At 44.9% G+C, this 21,918-nt stretch overlaps 1 protein-coding gene across 1 annotated transcript; it reads left to right on the plus strand.

Annotated features, from left to right (window-relative positions):
• The first annotated feature begins 18,616 nt into the window (after positions 1-18,616).
• LOC123094397 (1-aminocyclopropane-1-carboxylate synthase 1) lies at positions 18,617-20,973 on the plus strand. The gene is made up of 4 exons (XM_044516412.1): positions 18,617-18,948; positions 19,059-19,190; positions 19,298-19,458; positions 19,605-20,973. The coding sequence occupies exons 1-4, from the start codon at positions 18,778-18,780 to the stop codon at positions 20,596-20,598; spliced, it is 1,458 nt and encodes a 485-aa protein (XP_044372347.1). The 5' UTR covers positions 18,617-18,777; the 3' UTR covers positions 20,599-20,973.
• Positions 20,974-21,918: the final 945 nt, after the last annotated feature.

A 21,918-nucleotide genomic window follows, 5' to 3' on the forward strand; every position in this document is an offset into this window, starting at 1 on the left:
ATCACATGCAATCAATATAAGTGATATGATATGGTCATCATCATCTTGTGCTTGTGATCTCCATCTCCAAAGCACCGTCATGATCACCATCGTCACCGGCGCGACACCTTGATCTCCATCGTAGCATCGTTGTCGTCTCGCCAATCTTATGCTTCCACGACTATCACTACCGTTTAGTAATAAAGTAAAGCATTACATCGCGATTGCATTGCATACAATAAAGCGACAACCATATGGCTCCTGCCAGTTGCCGATAACTCGGTTACAAAACATGATCATCTCATACAATAAAATTCAGCATCATGCTTTGACCATATCACATCACAACATGCCCTGCAAAAACAAGTTAGACGTCCTCTACTTTGTTGTTGCTTGTTTTACGTGGCTGCTACGGGCTTAAGTAAGAACCAATCTCACCTACGCATCAAAACCACAACGATAGTTTGTCAAATAGACTCCGTTTTAACCTTCGCAAGGACCGGGCGTAGCCTTACTTGGTTCAACTAAAGTTGGAGAGACAGTCGCCCGCAAGCCATCTCTGTGCAAAGCACGTCGAGGGAACCGGTCTCGCGTAAGCGTACGCGTAAGGTTGGTCTGGGTCGTCTCGTCCAACAATACCGCCGAACCAAAATATGACATGCTGGTAGGCAGTATGACTTGTATCGTCCACAACTCACTTGTGTTCTACTCGTGCATATAACATCAACATCAATAACCTAGGCTCTGATACCACTGTTGGGTTTCGTAGTAATTTCAAAAAATTTCCTACGCACACGCAAGATCATGTGATGCATAGCAACGAGGGGAGAGTATTGTCTACGTACCCAACGCAGACCGACTGCGGAAGCGATGACACGACGTAGAGGAAGTAGTCGTACGTCTTCTCGATCCAACCGATCAAGCACCGAAACTACGACACCTCCGAGTTCGAGCACACGTTCAGCTCGATGACGATCCCCGGACTCCGATCCAGCAAAGTGTCGGGGAAGAGTTTCGTCAGCACGACGGCGTGGTGACGATCTTGATGAACTACAGCAGCAGGGCTTCGCCTAAACTCCGCTACAGTATTATCGAGGAATATGGTGGCAGGGGGCACCGCACACGGCTAAGGAATCGATCACGTGGATCAACTTGTGTCAACTTGTGTGTTTAGAGGTGCCCCTGCCTCCGTATATAAAGGAGGAGAGGAGGGGAGGCTGGCCGGCCAAGGGGGGGAGGCGCAGGAGAGTCCTACTCCCTCTGGGAGTAGGATTCCCCCTCCAATCCTAGTCCAACTAGGATTCCTCGGAGGGGAAAAGAGGAGGAGGGGGCCGGCCACCCCTCCTAGTCCTAATAGGACTAGGGGAAGGGGGGGCGCAGTCCAACTAGGGCAGCCCCTTATCTTTTCCACTAAGGCCCACTATGGCCCAAATAGCTCCCGGGGGGTTCCGGTAACCCTCCCGGTATTCCGGTAAAATCCCGATTTCACCCGGAACACTTCCGATATCCAAATATAGGCTTCCAATATATCAATCTTTACGTCTCGACCATTTCGAGACTCCTCGTCATGTCCGTGATCACATCCGGGACTCCGAACAACCTTCAGTACATCAAAATGCATAAACTCATAATATAACTGTCATCGTAACCTTAAGCGTGCGGACCCTACGGGTTCGAGAACAATGTAGACATGACCGAGACACGTCTCCGGTCAATAACCAATAGCGGGACCTGGATGCCCATATTGGCTCCTACATATTCTACGAAGATCTTTATCGGTCAGATCGCATAACAACATACGTTGTTCCCTTTGTCATCGGTATGTTACTTGCCCGAGATTCGATCGTCGGTATCCAATACCTAGTTCAATCTCGTTACTGGCAAGTCTCTTTACTCGTTCCGTAATACATCATCTCACAACTAACATATTAGTTGTAATGCTTGCAAGGCTTATGTGATGTGTATTACCGAGAGGGCCCAGAGATACCTCTCCGACAATCGGAGTGACAAATCCTAATCTCGAAATACGCCAACCCAACATCGACCATTGGAGACACCTGTAGTACTCCTTTATAATCACCCAGTTACGTTGTGACGTTTGGTAGTACCCAAAGTGTTCCTCCGGTAAACGGGAGTTGCATAATCTCATAGTCATAGGAACATGTATAAGTCATGAAGAAAGCAATAGCAACATACTAAACGATCGGGTGCTAAGCTAATGGAATGGGTCATGTCAATCAGATCATTCTACTAATGATGTGACCTCGTTAATCAAATAACAACTCATTGTTCATGGTTAGGAAACATAACCATCTTTGATTAACGTGCTAGTCTAGTAGAGGCATACTAGTGACACTTTGTTTGTCTATGTATTCACACATGTATTATGTTTCCGGTAAATACAATTCTAGCATGAATAATAAACATTTATCATGATTATAAGGAAATAAATAATAACTTTATTATTGCCTCTAGGGCATATTTCCTTCAGTTCCTACTCAAACATTTCCGTCGTGATGTAAACTACATACTTAGTCACCAAAATCAGGTACATTTTTTTATGTAAACTACATACTTTTCTGCTTTTTAAATCCTACAAGCTGTTTTTTAATTGGTATAACAGGCAATTTTATTAGGCTGTTAATTTGGTTTTGTCACACATTGTACCACTAAATAATTTTAGCTGGTACCTAGTTATGTTACTTCTCTGTGGTAACTTTCATGTATGCTTACTGGTAACATACGTTGTCAGTGTTCTGATAACTTGCATTTTTAACTGTAAATGAATTGGTAACTTCTTTGTGTTCATGTGTTCACATTTGTTTAACAGCTTTTGTTTCCAACACCGCAAAATTTGGGACCTCTAACAAAGGACGGGCATTGGTATGTCTTGTGCCTTAATCTCAAGGCAAAATAATTTGAAGTTCTTGATCCTCTTCGTCCACAAGATAGCCCTTCGCTTATCACACATGCAACCAAGCTTATGAATGGTATTAAAAAATCCTGGTTGATTGCGTACAAGGACTCGAGTAAGCAGATCCAAGACTATGATCTTGTGTACATTGATGTGTTCAAACAAGACAATTGGTTAGTCTTTTTTGGCTAGTACTCCATCATTTTTTCCATCTAAATACCCAGTAACTTAGTAGTGTAGCATTTTAAAAGTCTGTTCATCTTTTTGCTTTTAACACACCTTTTGTTTTTCTCCTTACAGCACTGATTGCGGTTTCTTCGCGTTCAAAATCTTGGAGTTATGGGATGGTAAAAATATCCCAGCAATAACTCAAGAGCAGATCCCGGTGCTAAGGAAGATATTGACAAGCATGTGGCTGGACCATCCTCTTAACAAATGCACGCAATGGTGTATCACTTGTTCAACAAGGAGTAATTGAGGTGAGAAATTTGCACCAAATATAAGTTTGAATTTATGTAACGATGATAGTTTTATACATTTTTTATGGGCTGATTACTATCTATTTTATACATTTTTTGTGATAACTTATGTTAGTCAGTGTTGATAACATACTTTATCAGTTGCTGATAACTTTCTATTTTATACATATTTTGGTGATAACTTGTGTTAGTCAGTGTTGATAACATACTTTATTAGTTGCTGATAACTTTCTATTTCATGGCGTCATAACATTTTGCTCACAAGTAAAGAACGATAACTAATCTCATTCTCATATCTGAAAATCCCCATTACATTTTGGATGATAACTTGCCTATTTCAGTGCTGATAACTTTTCATTACATGGCGTCACAACATCGTTTACACAATAAAATGGGTAAAATTGATAAGTAAATCGATAACTTGCACTTCATTGCCCATCTAACTTTTTTGCACTTCTAGTTTCTCAGCGCAGTATGGGTGAGGTACACTTGCGTTTATCATGTTCTGTCGACCCGCACACTCTACATTTCCTATCTTTTTTTGGTTTTGCAATGTCAAATAGGTGCTGGAATCTTTTCTCTCTTGGATGCCCTTTCGTAGTAGACTTTGGTGGTCTAGTATCACCCTTGTGTTTGATGATTGGGATCCCTCGGTATGTGAGCCCTGGAACTGAAAAATATTGCCTGAAACATGTGTGACAGGAATGCTTCCTTGATGCGCTACTGGGATACCTTCAGTGGCACTAGTCCCTGGTGGTGAAGAAAACATTTCTGCTTCTTTTCCCTCATCTTTGTCCTTTCTTGCTTTCTTTATCTGCCTCTTTTTTAGCGCATCCATGTCGTCTCTGAAAGCATTAACGTGCTTCCTTGCCAATGCCATCCCTTCATCAGTAGTGCAAGCATCTTTTGCTTGTTCCTTGAAATCATTCAGAATAGATGTATATCTCATGATATTTTTTCCTTCCTCTGTCATAACCTTCTTAACTATTGGCTGTTGGTAATCAGGCTCAACAAGATCCTCCTCTGGATCCCATTGTTGGGGAACGTAGTAATTTCAAAAAAATTCCTACGCACATGCAAGATCATGGTGATGGCATAGCAACGAGAGGGGAGAGTAATGTCCACGTACCCTCGTAGACCGTAAGCGGAAGCGTTATGACAACGCGGTTGATGTAGTCGTACGTCTTCACGATCCGACCGATCCAAGCACCGAACGTACGGCACCTCCGAGTTCAGCACACGTTCAGCTTGATGACGATCCCCGAGCTCTGATCCAGCAAAGCTTCGGGGATGAGTTCCGTCAGCACGACGGCGTGGTGACGATGATGATGTACTACCGGCGCAGGGCTTCGCCTAAACTCCGTCATGATATGACCGAGGTGCAATATGGTGGAGGGGGGCACCGCACACGGCTAAGGAACGATCCGTAGATCAACTTGTGTGTTATGGGGTGCCCCCTTGCCCCCGTATATAAAGGAGGGAGGGGGAGGTGCGGTCGGCCCCCTTGGGGTGCGCCTGGAGGAGTCCTACTCCCACCGGGAGTAGGACTCCCCCCTCTTGCCTTGGTGGAGAAGGAAAGGGGGGAGGGGAAAGAGGAAAGGGGGGCGCCGCCCCCCCTTCCTTGTCTTATTCGGACTAGGGGGGAGGGGGCGCGCGGCCTGCCCTGGCCGGCCCTCCTCTTCTCCCTCATGGCCCACTAAGGCCCATTAACCCCCGGGAGGGTTCCGGTAACCCCCCGGTGTTCCGGTAAAATCCCGATTTCACCCGGAACCTTTCCGATATCCAAACATAGGCTTCCAATATATCAATCTTTATGTCTCGACCATTTTGAGACTCCTCGTCATGTCCGTGATTACATCCGGGACTCCGAACAAACTTCGGTACATCAAAACTTATAAACTCATAATAATACTGTCATCGTAACTTTAAGCGTGCGGACCCTACGGGTTCGAGAACTATGTAGACATGACCTAGAACTATTCTCGGTCAATAACCAATAGCGGAACCTGGATGCCCATATTGGTTCCTACATATTCTACGAAGATCTTTATCGGTCAAATCGCATAACAACATACGTTGTTCCCTTTGTCATCGGTATGTTACTTGCCCGAGATTTGATCGTCGGTATCCAATACCTAGTTCAATCTCGTTATCGGCAAGTCTCTTTACTCATTCCGTAATGCATCATCCCGTAACCAACTCATGTGGTCACATTGCTTGCAAGGCTTATAATGATGTGCATTACCGAGAGGGCCCAGAGATACCTCTCCGACAATCGGAGTGACAAAACCTAATCTCGAAATACGCCAACTCAACATGTACCTTCGGAGACACCTGTAGTACTCCTTTATAATCACCCAGTTACGTTGTGACGTTTGGTAGTACCCAAAGTGTTCCTTCGGTAAACGGGAGTTGCATAATTCTCATAGTTACAGGAACATGTATAAGTCATGAAGAAAGCAATAGCAATATACTAAACGATCAAGTGCTAGGCTAACGAAATGGGTCATGTCAATCACATCATTCTCCTAATGATGTGATCCCATTAATCAAATGACAACACATGTCTATGGTTAGGAAACATAACCATCTTTGATTAACGAGCTAGTCAAGTAGAGGCATACTAGTGACTATATGTTTGTCTATGTATTCACACATGTATCATGTTTCCGGTTAATACAATTCTAGCATGAATAATAAACATTTATCATGATATGAGGAAATAAATAATAACTTTATTATTGCCTCTAGGGCATATTTCCTTCAGTCTCCCACTTGCACTAGAGTCAATAATCTAGTTCACATCATCATGTGATTCAACACCAATAGTTCACATTGTCATGTGACCAACACCCAAAGGGTTTACTAGAGTCAATAATCTAGTTCACATCGCTATGTGATTAACACCCAAAGAGTACTAAGGTATGATCATGTTTTACTCGTGAGAGAAGCTTAGTCAACGGGTCTGTCATATTCAGAGCCGTATGTATTTTGCAAATATTCTATGTCTACAATGCTCTGCACGGAGCTACTATAGCTAATTGCTCCCACTTTCAATATGTATCCAGATTGAGACTTAGAGTCATCTGGATTGGTGTAAAAGCTTGCATCATTGTAACTTTTACGACGGGCTCTTTTATCACCTCCATAATCGAGAAACATCTCCTTAGTCTTCACTAAGGATATTCTTGACCCATGTCTAGTGATCTACTATTAGATCAAAATTGTATTCCTTTGCCAAACACAGAGCAAGGTATACAATAGGTCTGGTTCACAGCATAGCATACTTTATAGAACCTATGACTGAGGCATAGGGAATGATTTTTCATTCTCTTTCTATTTTCTGCAATGGTCGGGTCTTGAGTCTTACTCAACTTCACACCTTGTAACACAGGCAAGAACTCCTTCTTTGACTGTTCCATTTTGAACTATTTCAAAAATTTATCAAGGTATGTACTCATTGAAAAATCTTATCAAGCGTCTTGATCTATCTATATAGATCTTGATGCTCAATGTGTAAGCAGCTTCACCGAGGTCCTTCTTTGAAAAACTCTTATTCAAGTATCCTTTCATGCTATCCAGAAAAATTCTACATTATTTCTGATCAACAACATGTCATTCACATATACTTATCAGAAATGTTGTAGTGCTCCCACTCACTTTCTTGTAAATACATGCTTCACCGCAAGTCTGTATAAAACTATATGCTTTGATCAACTTATCAAAGCGTATATTCCAACTCTGAGATGCTTGCACCAATCCATAGATGGATCGCTGGAGCTTGCACATTTTGTTAGCACCTTTAGGATTGACAAAACCTTCTGATTGTATCATATACAATTCTTCTTTAATAAATCCATTAAGGAATGTAGTTTTGACATCCATTTGCCAAATTTCATAAAATGTGGCAATTGCTAACATGATTCAGACAGACTTTTAAGCATCGATATGAGTGAGAAAATCTCATTGTATTCAACACCTTGAACTTTGTCAAAAACCTTTTTCGACAAGTCTAGCTTTGTAGATAGTGACACTACTATCAGCATCTGTCTTCCTCTTGAAGATCCATTTATACAAGATGGCTTGTCGATCATCGGGCAACTCCACCAAAGTCCACACTTTGTTCTCATACATGGATCCCATCTCAGATTTCATGGCCTCAAGCCATTTCGCGGAATCTGGGCTCATCATCGCTTCCTCATAGTTCGTAGGTTCATCATGGTCTAGTAACATGACTTCCAGAACATGATTACTGTACCACTCTGGTGCGGATCTTACTCTGGAAAACATACGAGATTTGGCAGCAACTTGATCTGAAGTTTCATGATCATCATCATTAATTTCCTCACTAATTGGTGTAGTAATCCCTGGAACTGATTTCTGTGATGAACTACTTTCCAATAAGGGAGAAGGTACAATTACCTCATCAAGTTCTACTTTCCTCCCACTCACTTCTTTCGAGAGAAACTTCTTCTCTAGAAAGGATCCATCTTAGCAACGAATAACTTGCCTTCGGATCTGTGATAGAAGGTGTACCCAATAGTTTCCTTTGGGTATTATATGAAGACGCACTTCTCCGATTTGGGTTCGAGCTTATCAGGTTGAAAAACTTTTCATATAAGCATCGCAACTCCAAACTTTAAGAAACGACAGCTTAGGTTTACTGCTAAACCATAGTTCATACGGTGTCATCTCAACGGATTTAGATGGTGCCCTATTAAACGTGAATGCAGCTGTCTTAATGCATAACCCCAAAACAATAGTGGTAAACCAATAAGAGACATCATAGATCGCACCATATCTAGTAAAGTACGATTACGACGTTCGGACACACCATTACATTGTGGTGTTCCAGGTGGCGTGAGTTGCGAAACTATTTCACATTGTTTCAAATGAAGACCAAACTCGTAACTCAAATATTCGTCTCCACGATCAGATCATAGAAACTTTATTTTCTTATTATGATGATTTTTCCACTTCACTCTGAAATTCTTTGAACTTTTCATCTATTTTAGACTTATGTTTCATCAAGTAGATATACCTATATCTGCTCAAATCATCTTGTGAAGGTCAGAAAATAACGATACTTGCCACGAGCATCAACACTCATTGGATCGCATACATCGGTATGTATTATTTCCAATAAGTCAGTAGTTCGTTCCATTGTTCTGGAGAATGGAGTTTTAGTCATCTTGCCCAAAAGGCACGGTTTACAAGCATCAAATGATTCATAACCAAGTGATTCCGAAAATCCATCTTTATGGAGTTTCTTCATGCGCTTTACACCGATATGACCCAAACGGCAGTGCCACAAATAAGTTTCACTATCATTATTAACTTTGCATCTTTTGGCATCAATATTATGAATATGTGTATCACTATGATCGAGATCCAACAAACTATTTTCATTGGGTGTGTAACCATCGAAGGTCTTATTCATGTAAACAGAATAAAAAATTATTCTTAAACTTCAAATGAATAACCGTATCGCAATAAACATGATCAAATCATATTCATGCTCAACGCAAACGCCAAATAACATTTATTTAGGTTTAACACTAATCCCGAAAGTATAGGGAGTGTGCGATGATGATCATATCAATCTTGGAACTACTTCTAACACTCATCGACACTTCCCCTTCAACTAGTCTCTGTTTATTCTGTAACTCCTGTTTCGAGTTACTAATCTTAGTAATCGAACAAGTATCAAATACTCAGGAGCTACTATAAACACTAGTAAGGCACACATCAATAACCTGTATATCAAATATACCCTTGTTTACTTTGCCATCCTTCTTATCCACCAAATATTCAGGGCATTTCCGCTTCCAGTGACCATTTCCTTTGCAGTGTAAGCACTCAGTTTCAGGCTTTGGTCCAGCTTTGGTCTTCTTCACGGGAGTGACAACTTGCTTGCCATTCTGCTTGAAGTTCCCTTTCTTTCCCTTTGCCCTTTTCTTGAAACTAGTGGTCTTGTCAATCATCAACACTTGATGCTCTTTCTTGATTTCTACCTTCGTCGATTTCAACATCACGAAGAGCTTGGGAATCGTTTTCGTCATCCCTTGCATACTATAGCTCATCACAAAGTTCTACTAACTTGGTGATGGTGACTAGAGAATTCTGTCAATCACTATCTTATCTGGAAGATTAACTCCCACTTGATTCAAGCGATTGTAGTACCCAGACAATCTGAGCACATGCTCACTAGTTGAGCGATTCTCCTCCATCTTTTAGCCATAGAACTTGTTGGAGACTTCATATCTCTCAACTCGGGTAATTGCTTGAAATATTAACTTCAACTCCTGGAACATCTCATATGGACCATGACGTTCAAAACGTCTTTGAAGTCCCGATTCTAAGCCGTTAAGCATGGTGCACTAAACTATCAAGTAGTCATCATATTGAGCTAGCCAAACGTTCATAACGTCTGCATCTGCTCCTGCAAAAGGTCTGTCACCTAGCGGTACATTAAGGACATAATTCTTCTGTGCAGTAATGAGGATAAACCTCAGATCACGGATCCAATCCGCATCATTGCTACTAACATCTTTCAACACAATTTTCTCCAGGAACATATCAAAATAAACATATGAAAGCAACAACACAAGCTATTGATCTACAACATAATTTGCAAAATACTACCAGGACTAAGTTCCTGATAAATTAAAGTTCAATTAATCATATTACTTAAGAACTCCCACTTAGACAGACATCTCTCTAGTCATCTAAGTGATCACGTGATCCAAATCAACTAAACCATGTCCGATCATCACGTGAGATGGAGTAGTTTTCAATGGTGAACATCACTATGTTGATCATATCTACTATATGATTCACGCTCGAGCTTTCGGTCTCCGTGTTCCGAGGCCATATCTGTATATGCTAGGCTCGTCAAGTTTAACCTGAGTATTCCGCGTGTGCAACTGTTTTGCACCCGTTGTATTTGAACGTAGAGCCTATCACACCCGATCATCACGTGGTGTCTCAGCACGAAGAACTTTCGCAACGGTGCATACTCAGGGAGAACACTTCTTGATAATTAGTGAGAGATCATCTTAAAATGCTACCGTCAAACAAAACAGAATAAGATGTATAACAGATAAACATCATATGCAATCAAAATATGTGACATGATATGGCCATGATCATCTTGCGCCTTTGATCTCCATCTCCAAAGTACTGTCATGATCTCTATCGTCACCGGCACGACACCATGATCTTCATCATCTTGATCTATATCAATGTGTCGTCACATGGTCGTCTCGCCAACTATTGCTCTTGCAACTATTGCTATCGCATAGCGATAAAGTAAAGCAATTATTTGGCACTTGCATCTTATGCAACAAAGAGACAACCATAGAGCTTCTGTGAGTTGCCGATAACTTAAACAAAACATGATCATCTCATACAACAACTTATATCTCATCACGTCTTGACCATATCACATCACAACATGCCCTGCAAAAACAAGTTAGACGTCCTCTACTTTGTTGTTGCAAGTTTTACGTGGCTGCTACGAGCTGAGCAAGAACCGTTCTTACCTACGCATCAAAACCACAATGATAGTCCGTCAAGTTAGTGTTGTTTTAACCATCGCAAGAACCAGGCATAGCCACACTCGGTTCAACTAAAGTGAGAGAGACAGACACCCGCTAGCCACCTTTAAGCACGAGTGCTCGTAACGGTGAAACCAGTCTCGCATAAGCGTACGCGTAATGTCGGTCCGGGCCGCTTCATCTCACAATACCGCCGAACCAAAGTATGACATGCTGGTAAGCAGTATGACTTGTATCGCCCACAACTCACTTGTGTTCTACTCGTGCATATAACATCAACGCATAAAACCTAGGCTCGAATACTACTGTTGGGGAACGTAGTAATTTCAAAAAATTTCCTACGCACACGCAAGATCATGGTGATGGCATAGCAACGAGAGGGGAGAGTAATGTCCACGTACCCTCGCAGACCATAAGCGGAAGCATTAGCACAACGCGGTTGATGTAGTCGTACGTCTTCACGATCCGACCGATCCAAGCACCGAACGTACGGCACCTCCGAGTTCAGCACACGTTCAGCTCGATGACGATCCCCGGGCTCCGATCCAGCAAAGCTTAGGGGATGAGTTCCATCAGCACGACGGCGTCGTGACGATGATGATGTTCTACCGGCGCAGGGCTTCGCCTAAACTCCGCGACGATATGACCGAGGTGGAATATGGTGGAGGGGGGCACCGCACACGTCTAAGGAACGATCCGTAGATCAACTTGTGTGTTATGGGGTGCCCCCTTGCCCCCGTATATAAAGGAGGGAGGGGGAGGTGCGGCCGGCCCCCTTGGGGTGCGCCTGGAGGAGTCCTACTCCCACCGGGAGTAGGACTCCCCCCTCTTGCCTTGGTGGAGAAGGAAAGGGGGGAGGGGAAAGAGGAAAGGGGGGCGCGCCCCCCCTTCCTTGTCCTATTCGGACTAGGGGGGAGGGGGCGCGCGGCCTGCCCTAGCCGGCCCTCCTCTTCTCCCTCATGGCCCACTAAGGCCCATTAACCCCCGGGAGGGTTCCGGTAACCCCCCGGTGTTCCGGTAAAATCCCGATTTCACCCGGAACCTTTCCGATATCCAAACATAGGCTTCCAATATATCAATCTTTATGTCTCAACCATTTCGAGACTCCTCGTCATGTCCGTGATTACATCCGGGACTCCGAACAAACTTCGGTACATCAAAACTTATAAACTCATAATAATACTGTCATCGTAACTTTAAGCGTGCGGACCCTACGGGTTCGAGAACTATGTAGACATGACCTAGAACTATTCTCGGTCAATAACCAATAGCGGAACCTGGATGCCCATATTGGTTCCTACATATTCTACGAAGATCTTTATCGGTCAAACTGCATAACAACATATGTTGTTCCCTTTGTCATCGGTATGTTACTTGCCCGAGATTTGATCGTCGGTATCCAATACCTAGTTCAATCTCGTTATCGGCAAGTCTCTTTACTCGTTCCGTAATGCATCATCCCGTAACCAACTCATTTGGTCACATTGCTTGCAAGGCTTATAATGATGTGCATTACCGAGAGGGCCCAGAGATACCTCTCCGACAATCGGAGTGACAAAACCTAATCTCGAAATACGCCAACTCAACATGTACCTTCGGAGACACCTGTAGTACTCCTTTATAATCACCCAGTTACGTTGTGACGTTTGGTAGTACCCAAAGTGTTCCTCCGGTAAACGGGAGTTGCATAATTCTCATAGTTACAGGAACATGTATAAGTCATGAAGAAAGCAATAGCAATATACTAAACGATCAAGTGCTAGGCTAACGAAACGGGTCATGTCAATCACATCATTCTCCTAATGATGTGATCCCATTAATCAAATGACAACACATGTCTATGGTTAGGAAACATAACCATCTTTGATTAATGAGCTAGTCAAGTAGAGGCATACTAGTGACTATATGTTTGTCTATGTATTCACACATGTATCATGTTTCCGGTTAATACAATTCTAGCATGAATAATAAACATTTATCATGATATGAGGAAATAAATAATAACTTCATTATTGCCTCTAGGGCATATTTCCTTCACCCATGTCCACCTATCTAGGATATACCTCCTCGGTATCTCGTAGACTCTAATCTGTTCCATTACTCGCAGTATGTGTGGGCACAGAAGCCCATCGCGATCAAACTTGCAGCAAGTGCATGAGTATACCCCTTCATCCTTGTTCACATGCACATGGTAGTCCCTATCCCCATATTTTGGTAGTATGCCTCGGAGCGACCACATCCTGAAGGTTCCATCTTGCAAAGTGTCGCACCCGTAAGCAGTCTTTAGCTTCATCTCTACCTGGAACTTGGAGACCAGATTTTGTGTGTATATCCCTCGCATCTGCAACTCGATTGGGTTCAATGAATACATGTCTGCCTCTTTGTAAATTGTGTCCACTTGCTCTTTTGCCACAGCCACCATTACTTTCTCCTGGATTGCAGTGTATTGAGTTGCGAATTCAATCAATGAGTTGTTGGGGTTCACGTACTTCTTGAGCACAGCATTGAATCCCTCGCTTCTTGCAGTTATCTGCAAGAATGGAAAGAAATGCTTCATGTAGTACACCGGGGCCCAACATTTCCTATTTTCCCACAACCAGTGAAAATGTTCGTTGTTGGTCTGCCCATATTTATCCATCATTGCCCACCATTTGTTTTCAAACTCTTCCTCTGTGATATACAGAACATGAGACAATTACAACATCATACACAATCAGTGGTAATTAAAGTACAAGTATGCTGGTAACTTTTCATAGTTATTAGATGGTAACTTAATGGAACCAATTTTCCAGATCTTTTTTGTTCTTTTTGATATGTGAAAATTTTCTTTTCTTTGTTTGTGTTACACCTAGTCTGGTAACTTTTCTAAACCAATAGTTGGTGTCAACATATTTAGTGTTTGTACCCGATGGTGATTACATGTCCACACATTTTTTCCTTTGTAATTTGATGTTGTTCTAATGAAACTGCCCCTGGTAATATAACCAATAAGATCATGGTAACTTGTGCATACCTACACATGGTACGGTAAACATGGTAACTTATGCATCACACAATTTCATATGGCTTCTCAAGTTTGCTGGATGGTAATTAAAATGGGTCAACAGAGTTGGTACGTATCAGTCAAGCTGTTGTCGACACAGTCTTTGAACGCTTTGTTTAGTGGTTTATCATCAGCCATAAGTTTTCCAAGTTTCTCCTGTGCCTTCTTCATTATATGCGAGCGGCAATTTCTGTGTACTATGTTCAAGAAGACCTCGTCGATCGCACTCCTCATTGCAAAGTCCTGGTCTGTGATGATGTTTTTTGGGGCAACACCACCCATTGCATGGAGGAATGTGTTAAACAGCCAAACAAAGTTCTCCTTTAGTTCATTTCGAACGAAGCCTCACCCAAACTGGATGGATTGACCATGGTTGTTAATTCCAATGAATGGTGCACACGACATCTTGTACATGTTTGTCATGTATGTCGTGTCAAACGAAAAACAGTCATTGTATTTTGCATATGCCCTGCGTGATGCACCATCTATCCAACACAAGTTCTCAACCCTGTCCTCATCATCAAGTTTGATTCTCCAGTAGAAATATGAATCTTTGGCCCTCATATCTTGGAAGTATAAAATTGTGCTCCCAACGTCCGCGTGGCGATGCTCTAAGCGGAACTTAGCTCGTTGATTAGCAATATCTTGTGTCGTGTAGGGTACTTCTTGAGCGCTTCCGTAGAACCATGACATCAGTTGCATCTGCCTCGCAGTCTCGACGTTGCATCCGTGCAGAACCCTCAAGAAGTCCTGCTCCTCCTTTGGAATGTACCAATGTGATGATAAGAATTTTTTTAGGGACGACTTTTTGATCAGGGGGTGATTGTGGTTGTCCTCGCAACGGCCAACAGTCCACCATGCATCATCATGGGATAGGTACATGTGCGCTTCACATTCAGTCTTAACAACTTTCTTTTTTTCCTCTTCTTGACAATGTTGGCTGGGTTCTCCACATCTTGCAGCTCATCCCTGTCCCTGCGTCGTTTGCCATATTTTGTACAAACTAGGAGCACTCTGCTTATAGTTCCATCAACCCTCTCTTTCTTGAATTGCTGCCTAATTGCAAAGCCAGTCCTGCGCGCGTAGATGTTGTAGTGGTCACGTGCGCTCTCCAGGGTGTCAAATTTTGTCCCTTATAAAGGTGTCTTAGGTGTGGAATATGCCTCCATGTTGCTGCCTTCCATATCAGCGTTGATCCCAGCAGATTCTGGAGTTGCTGGTTCGCTTATTGTCTGCTCTCCAAGGCTCCCAGCTCCTGTGCTTGCATTTGTTCCAGCACTATGTGCATTTGTTTCACCACCGGGCAAGCTGTTGTTTGTGTTGATTGCCCGAGCACCTGCAATTTGTCCTGGTAGATTAGTGGAATATTGCATGATAAATAACAGTTTTCCATCATGGTAGTTTTTTGAAGATTCAGTGAATGAATCTTTCTTTTTTTGCCTAAACAACCCTGGTAATTTGCATACTTTGGACTTGGTAATATGAGTGCACCAATGCTGGTAATTTTCAAACCCACTTCAATAGTAAAGTTTCTTTCTGCCTAAAAAAACCCTGGTAATTTGCATTTTTCGAACCTGGTAATATGTGTGCAGCAATGCTGGTAATTTACAAACACACTTCAACAATAAAGTATAAAACTGGGTTTTTCATTCCATGATGATATGTAAACAATAATGTTGGTAATTTTACCTGTTTCCATGATGTTTGGGTATGCAGAACTGTTGCTTGGTGTGTGTGTTGCATCATCCTCTTCATGCATTCTCCCTCCTCCTCCATCTTCTGCATTATCTCCTCTGCTAGCATCCATTGTCTACTCCTGCTTAATTGTTTTTACGTTTGCACATTAGTATACATTTACACATGTTGACTCTTTTTTTGAAACTCATCGTTTTGTTTACTCTTTACAGAGTTGTTTGAAGGCAAGAATCGCAAGGGTGATTGGGAAGAACACTAAACAGGACAATTACAGTACAGCATGAGCATATGCATTAAAAGGCACCACTTTTTTTTATCCAATGTTAGTTCTTAGCTAAAGTGGATGATAACTTTTCCTATGTACAGATTGATAACTTGTTTACTTCATGCGGTATAACATTACTGTAGACTAAAAAATGAACCTTTTTTTGCAATGCATTTTCCATTGTATGAGAGAATGATTTTTGTGATCAATAAAGGTTCCTCTTTCCATGGTAGACACAAAATCTATGTTTTTTGTAGCAAGGAAATGGGGTATTTTTTGGGTACTCTGTTATGTTGCATAAAGTTGGTAACAAAAACTACGATGGGTTGGTAATTTTGCACTTAGTTGATTGGTAAGTCACTGCAATAGGCAAAATTTTGAGAGAAGTTTGCTTATTCTGTTTTCATGAGGTGGAAGGATGGTAATTTTTGCACAGATTGGGGGGTGGGGGTGGGGGTGGCGGTGGGGTAGGTCTTTGTATTAAGCAGAATTTTTTGGAGATTTTGGATGAGTCTTGATTCTTACGAGGGTTAGGTGATGTTGCCTGGTGATTTCTTCGCCGTATCCCTGGTAATTTCCCGCGCTTTCCCTGATGATTTGCTCTGGTTTGATCCAGATCTGGAGGAGGGCTAGGTTTTTGGTGTTGGTTTTGAGCAGCTGTGTAGGGGGGAGGGGCGGGTGGGTGGTGGGGAGGGGAGTGTGGGTTGTGGAAAGGGTGAGAGAGGGTATACTTGCGTCGGAGGTAAGGGTGGTGGGGGGAAAGTTGCGATCCGGAAAGTGCGTCGTGGGGGATGGCATTTTCTGTTGGGCTTTGTACGTTGATCGGCCTGGTAAGCTTGCGGGGTGATCGGCCTGGTTGAGGGGTGATCGGCCTGGTAAACTGGCGGGGTGATCGGTCTGGTAAGCTGGCGGGGTGGTACATTTCCTATCGGGCACACTGTTGCCAAATATCACTCTCCTTAAATAATTGATCTAGCGTGTTGAAGAGATGACATTTGCTAAGAAAATGTTGATCTAGGGAAAAAATGCAGAGACTTAACTGAAAAAACATATACAAGATGTGACAAATTTCCGGATCAATTTACTTTAAATTAACTAAACAAAGCACCGCTCAATTAAGATATCTCGACGGCCTAAAAGAACATTATCTCGACTCCTTGGTATGATCGCATCTGTCCTGATGGTTGGAAAATTTGTTGTTTATCTTATATGGAACTCGCAGTGGACCTGTTACGTCATTTATGTGGGATCCAGGATAGTTCGTCATTCAAAGTTAAAAGCAACGAGCTTTTTACGTCAAAACCAGTGGCCGTCACCTGGTTTGAGTGCCCGTTGTACATAGAGAATACTACTATCAGTTTCTATTTCCAGTTAAAAAAAGTCAGTTGCTAATCCTGTAGTTCGTGACCAAGACAGTAAGCGGTCTGTTGAATGGCCAATTTTCAACAGTCAGTAAACAGAAGTCCAACTGACATTCAAGTGAGACTGAGAGCCATGGCCATGCCGTCGTCGCGCATTTTTGGAGTGTACCACATTGACATATACTGATATCTATGATCGTGTAATAACGAGCTCGAGGAGTTGTTGACGACACCGGACGACACAATTTCCACATGTCACAGGAGTACAGTTTGCCCGCGTGCATAAATAACCAGCTTCAGTCCGAGCTAGCTAGGTGTCGGCCGTTTAACAGCCAAGGATTGCACTAGGGCCAATCTAAACACTGAACGATACACGCACTAATAAAATACTCTTGCACCACCTTTTCCTGAACCAGATGCGAATGCAGTCCAGATAAGGCAGGGCCGTTATTAGAGCATCCACCCCGCCACGCGGCATATCCTGATTGGGCGAAATTAGAGTGCAAAGTTGCATAAGTACACCAAGCACGTATTGCTACTGCAAATAGCTTTGAGAAAGCCAAATCCAGCAGGTGTAAGCGAGCACACCTCTGCCGTCATTTTCTTGAAAAATGTACTGTCTCATTCTTTTCCTGTGTCGCTCTAGTCGATCCTGTCTCGCGCCTCCAGCGATCGGCTGGCTTGTCCACATCATCTCGAGATCCAGGGCGGACTAATTCAACACCGCATGTCGGCTTTTCTTTTGGCAAAAATAAATAAATTACTGTGGTACTGTATTTCATTTCCTTAACGTGATACTAGTACGATTTATCCTTACTTGTGTCAGTAAACAGACACGAGCACACGTCGCAAGCGTGGATCCCATGTGCTGGATACAAGCATCTAGCTACAGTTCAGAAGGTAAATCAGTCGACTACGGCACAGGCAACCCTCCAAAAAGAAGAGATTCCAGTACCAAGATTAGAGAAAACCTACACTGTTACTCTTACTGCTGAACCGCGGCTGTTGGTCTGCTGCAGGAGGAAACAGCGGATGGCTTTGCGACGATGGCCCCCAACCCTCCAACCGGCAACAACACACGCACAAGAGTATTGTTTGTGCTCTCCGCTAACTGGGCTGGGCTGGAGAGAACCACTACGCCTTTTCGCGTTTACTACTCCTATCGAGATCCCGCTGTTCTGACGTTAACCCGCCCCGACCCCACTAAAAACTCCGTGTTAGCTCCGCTTCTTGTACACGATAATAAGAGGAGAATGGTGACGCCACCTGCACCCCCACCCCCCTCCGCTATATATATATAGCTCAGCTCCCAAGTTAGACATCAGCCACTGCCTCTTCACTCCTCTAATTCTCTTCTCTAAGCTGCCTGCTCTCCTAGCTCAGTCTTGAACACACTCGATCACAGCTCACTTCTGTCGCCTCCAGCGAGCCCCCAGTTTCAAACCCAGCCAAACACGCGCGCAGCATTCCTTGACTGACGAGATGGTGAACAAGGTCGCCGACGAGCCGCAGCTGCTGTCCAAGAAGGCCGGATGCAACACCCACGGCCAGGACTCGTCCTACTTCCTGGGATGGGAGGAGTATGAGAAGAACCCCTTCGACGCCATCACCAACCCCAGCGGCATCATCCAGATGGGCCTCGCCGAGAACCAGGTACATACAGAGGCAAAATCCTGGCGCCCATGTCTGCAGTCTGCATGCGCAGCTAGCTTGCCATTGTCTCTGTCTGTCTCTGACGAATTCAGCTCGTGCGCGTCGTGCAGCTGTCGTTCGACCTGGTGGAGGAGTGGCTGGAGAAGAACCCCGACGCGCTCGGCCTCCGCCGGGGAGCCGCGTCCGTCTTCCGCGAGCTCGCGCTCTTCCAGGACTACCACGGCCTCCCGGCCTTCAAAAATGTAATTCTCCGGCCACTTGGCACGCTGCCCGGCGGCCATTCTAAATGGCTAATCAAGTTTTGAATGAATCGATGCGGTCAAAGACTGACGCACGTTGCTTGGCACAGGCATTGGCGAGGTTCATGTCAGAGCAGAGAGACTACAAGGTGGCGTTCGACCCCAGCAACATCGTGCTCACCGCCGGCGCCACCTCGGCCAACGAGGCGCTCATGTTCTGCCTCGCCGACCAGGGCGACGCATTCCTCATCCCCACCCCGTACTACCCAGGGTATGCGCCGTGCCGTCTCTCGACATTTTTCTCCACGCCACGTTACGCGCGCGGCGGCAGCACCTGCCCATGTGCGACGTGCATGTTCCATCACTAACCTTTTAACAGTAACAAGTACACATGGCTAACCTTGCTTACGCACGCAGGTTCGACCGTGACCTCAAGTGGCGCACCGGGGCCGAGATCGTACCGGTGCACTGCACCAGCGCCAACGGCTTCCGGGTGACGCGCTCCGCCCTGGACGACGCGTACCGCCGCGCCCAGAAGCGCCGCCTGCGCGTCAAGGGCGTGCTCATCACCAACCCCTCCAACCCGCTAGGCACCGCCGTCCCGCGCGCCGACCTCGAGATGATCGTCGACTTCGTCGCCGCCAAGGGCATCCACCTCGTCAGCGACGAGATATACTCCGGCACGGCATTCTCCGAGCCGGGCTTCGTCAGCGTCCTCGAGGTCCTGGCGGCGCGCGCCCCGCTCGCCACCGAGTTCGCGCTGGACGACCGCGTCCACGTCGTCTACAGCCTCTCCAAAGACCTCGGCCTCCCTGGCTTCCGCGTCGGCGCCATCTACTCCTCCAACCCCGCCGTGGTCTCGGCGGCGACCAAGATGTCCAGCTTCGGGCTCGTCTCCTCGCAGACGCAGTACCTCCTCGCCGCGCTCCTCGGGGACAAGGACTTCACCCGCAGGTACCTCGCCGAGAACAAGAGGCGGATCAAGGAGCGGCACGACCAGCTCGTGGACGGCCTCAAGGAGATCGGCATTGCGTGCCTGGAGAGCAACGCGGGGCTCTTCTGCTGGGTGAACATGAGCCACCTGATGCACACCCGGTCGTTCGAGGGGGAGATGACGCTGTGGAAGAAGGTGGTGTTCGACGTCGGGCTCAACATCTCCCCGGGGTCGTCGTGCCACTGCAGCGAGCCCGGGTGGTTCCGCGTCTGCTTCGCCAACATGTCCGCCAAGACGCTCGACGTGGCCATGCAGCGACTAGGGGAGTTCGTGCAGACCAGCAGCTGCAAGGCCGCACCCGCCGCACTGCGCCGCGCCGCCGGCCCCGCCAGGAGCATGAGCTGCCCGCTCGCCATGAACATGAAGTGGGCGCTCCGGCTCACCCCGAGCTTCGCCGACAGGAAGGCCGAGCGGTAGACAGATCACAACCGCATAGCTTATGGCCATTACCGCCACATTACCACGGATCACGTGCACCTTGGAGCCAGCTTATGGCCATGGCCGTGATCAGTACATAGCGCTACTACGCTAGCTAGTAGCCGATTAATTCCTTTAGTTTTTTCCCCTACTTTTGCTGTATACCGCCATTTTTTCCTCGGAGCACCACAAGTGCCCGAGGAGCACTGTTGTATCTACATTTCGCGCTAGTATAGGAGCTAGCCATCGATCGATGCACCGGTATCGGATCGTGTATTTTTGACTGGAGTATTCCTCTGAGTACCCCAGTTGTTCGCTGTATTATTGTTGCCGGTTACTATATAGTCAATAAAATACTACACTACTTCTACCTTACTCTTTGATCGCGTGGTCGCCCCCTGTATACATACCACATCGGTCGCTGTCACGTGAAGTCAAACCGCTAGGAGAGCGGCGGTTCCAATGCTCTATTGTCAGCTGCAAAGTACCCCTCCATGTTGCTAAACCGGTCCACGCTCGATCTCGAGCCAATAATGATGATATGTTGTCTTTAATTACGGCCGGCGCGCGGCGTCGTCGCCCACATGCCACCACGAGCTAGCGGCTGTGACCACCTTTGCTTAAACAAATGGAGCGTTGGTGGCCATTCGGACGCGCGCGCCACGCAGCAGTTTGCGGTTGAAAGGTCTGTGTGGTCCGCGCGCAACCCAAACAAAAATGAAACTGCTGGGCCACGGATAACGTATGGGTTTTGCCCGGAGCACGTTGTTTCTCCGAGGGTGCTTGGATATGTTTTAGTCTCATGATTAAAAGTAGTGGGACTAAAACTTGCTAGTCTCACGCATGCTTGGATACAAATATTAAATAGACTAAAATCGAGTTAATGAGCATTTATTATCCTCCAAACCCTGCAATCCAGAACTCGCATGTGTTAAAGGAGGGGAGTTAAATGAGGAGAGAGGAGACTAATCCATATTTTAGTAGGGTTCCCCTGACTAAAATTTTTTAGTCTCAAGACTAGTTCTTGCCTCTTTTTAGTCAGGGGTGATTGGAACTTTAGCCTCTAAAAAAGACTAGTTTTAGTCAGACTAAAAATAGTCCCTTGGATCCATCTTCTTCTTCTCCTTTTTTTCTTTCTTTTGAGAACTCGTTCTTCTTCTTGGGGGACAAGAAAGAAATTAGTAATGGTGAATTTCATTAAAAGAACTGGAGGAAAATCGGTGGCTAGGTGGGGAGTGGTGCATTGACGACGACGAAGAATGGCGATGATGGGAGGAGGTGGCATGCGGGTGGAAATGTCTTCCTACCAAAAAGGGTTAT

This window comes from Triticum aestivum, chromosome 4B (genome assembly GCF_018294505.1).
Source record: "Triticum aestivum cultivar Chinese Spring chromosome 4B, IWGSC CS RefSeq v2.1, whole genome shotgun sequence".
Classification (NCBI taxonomy): domain Eukaryota; kingdom Viridiplantae; phylum Streptophyta; class Magnoliopsida; order Poales; family Poaceae; genus Triticum; species Triticum aestivum.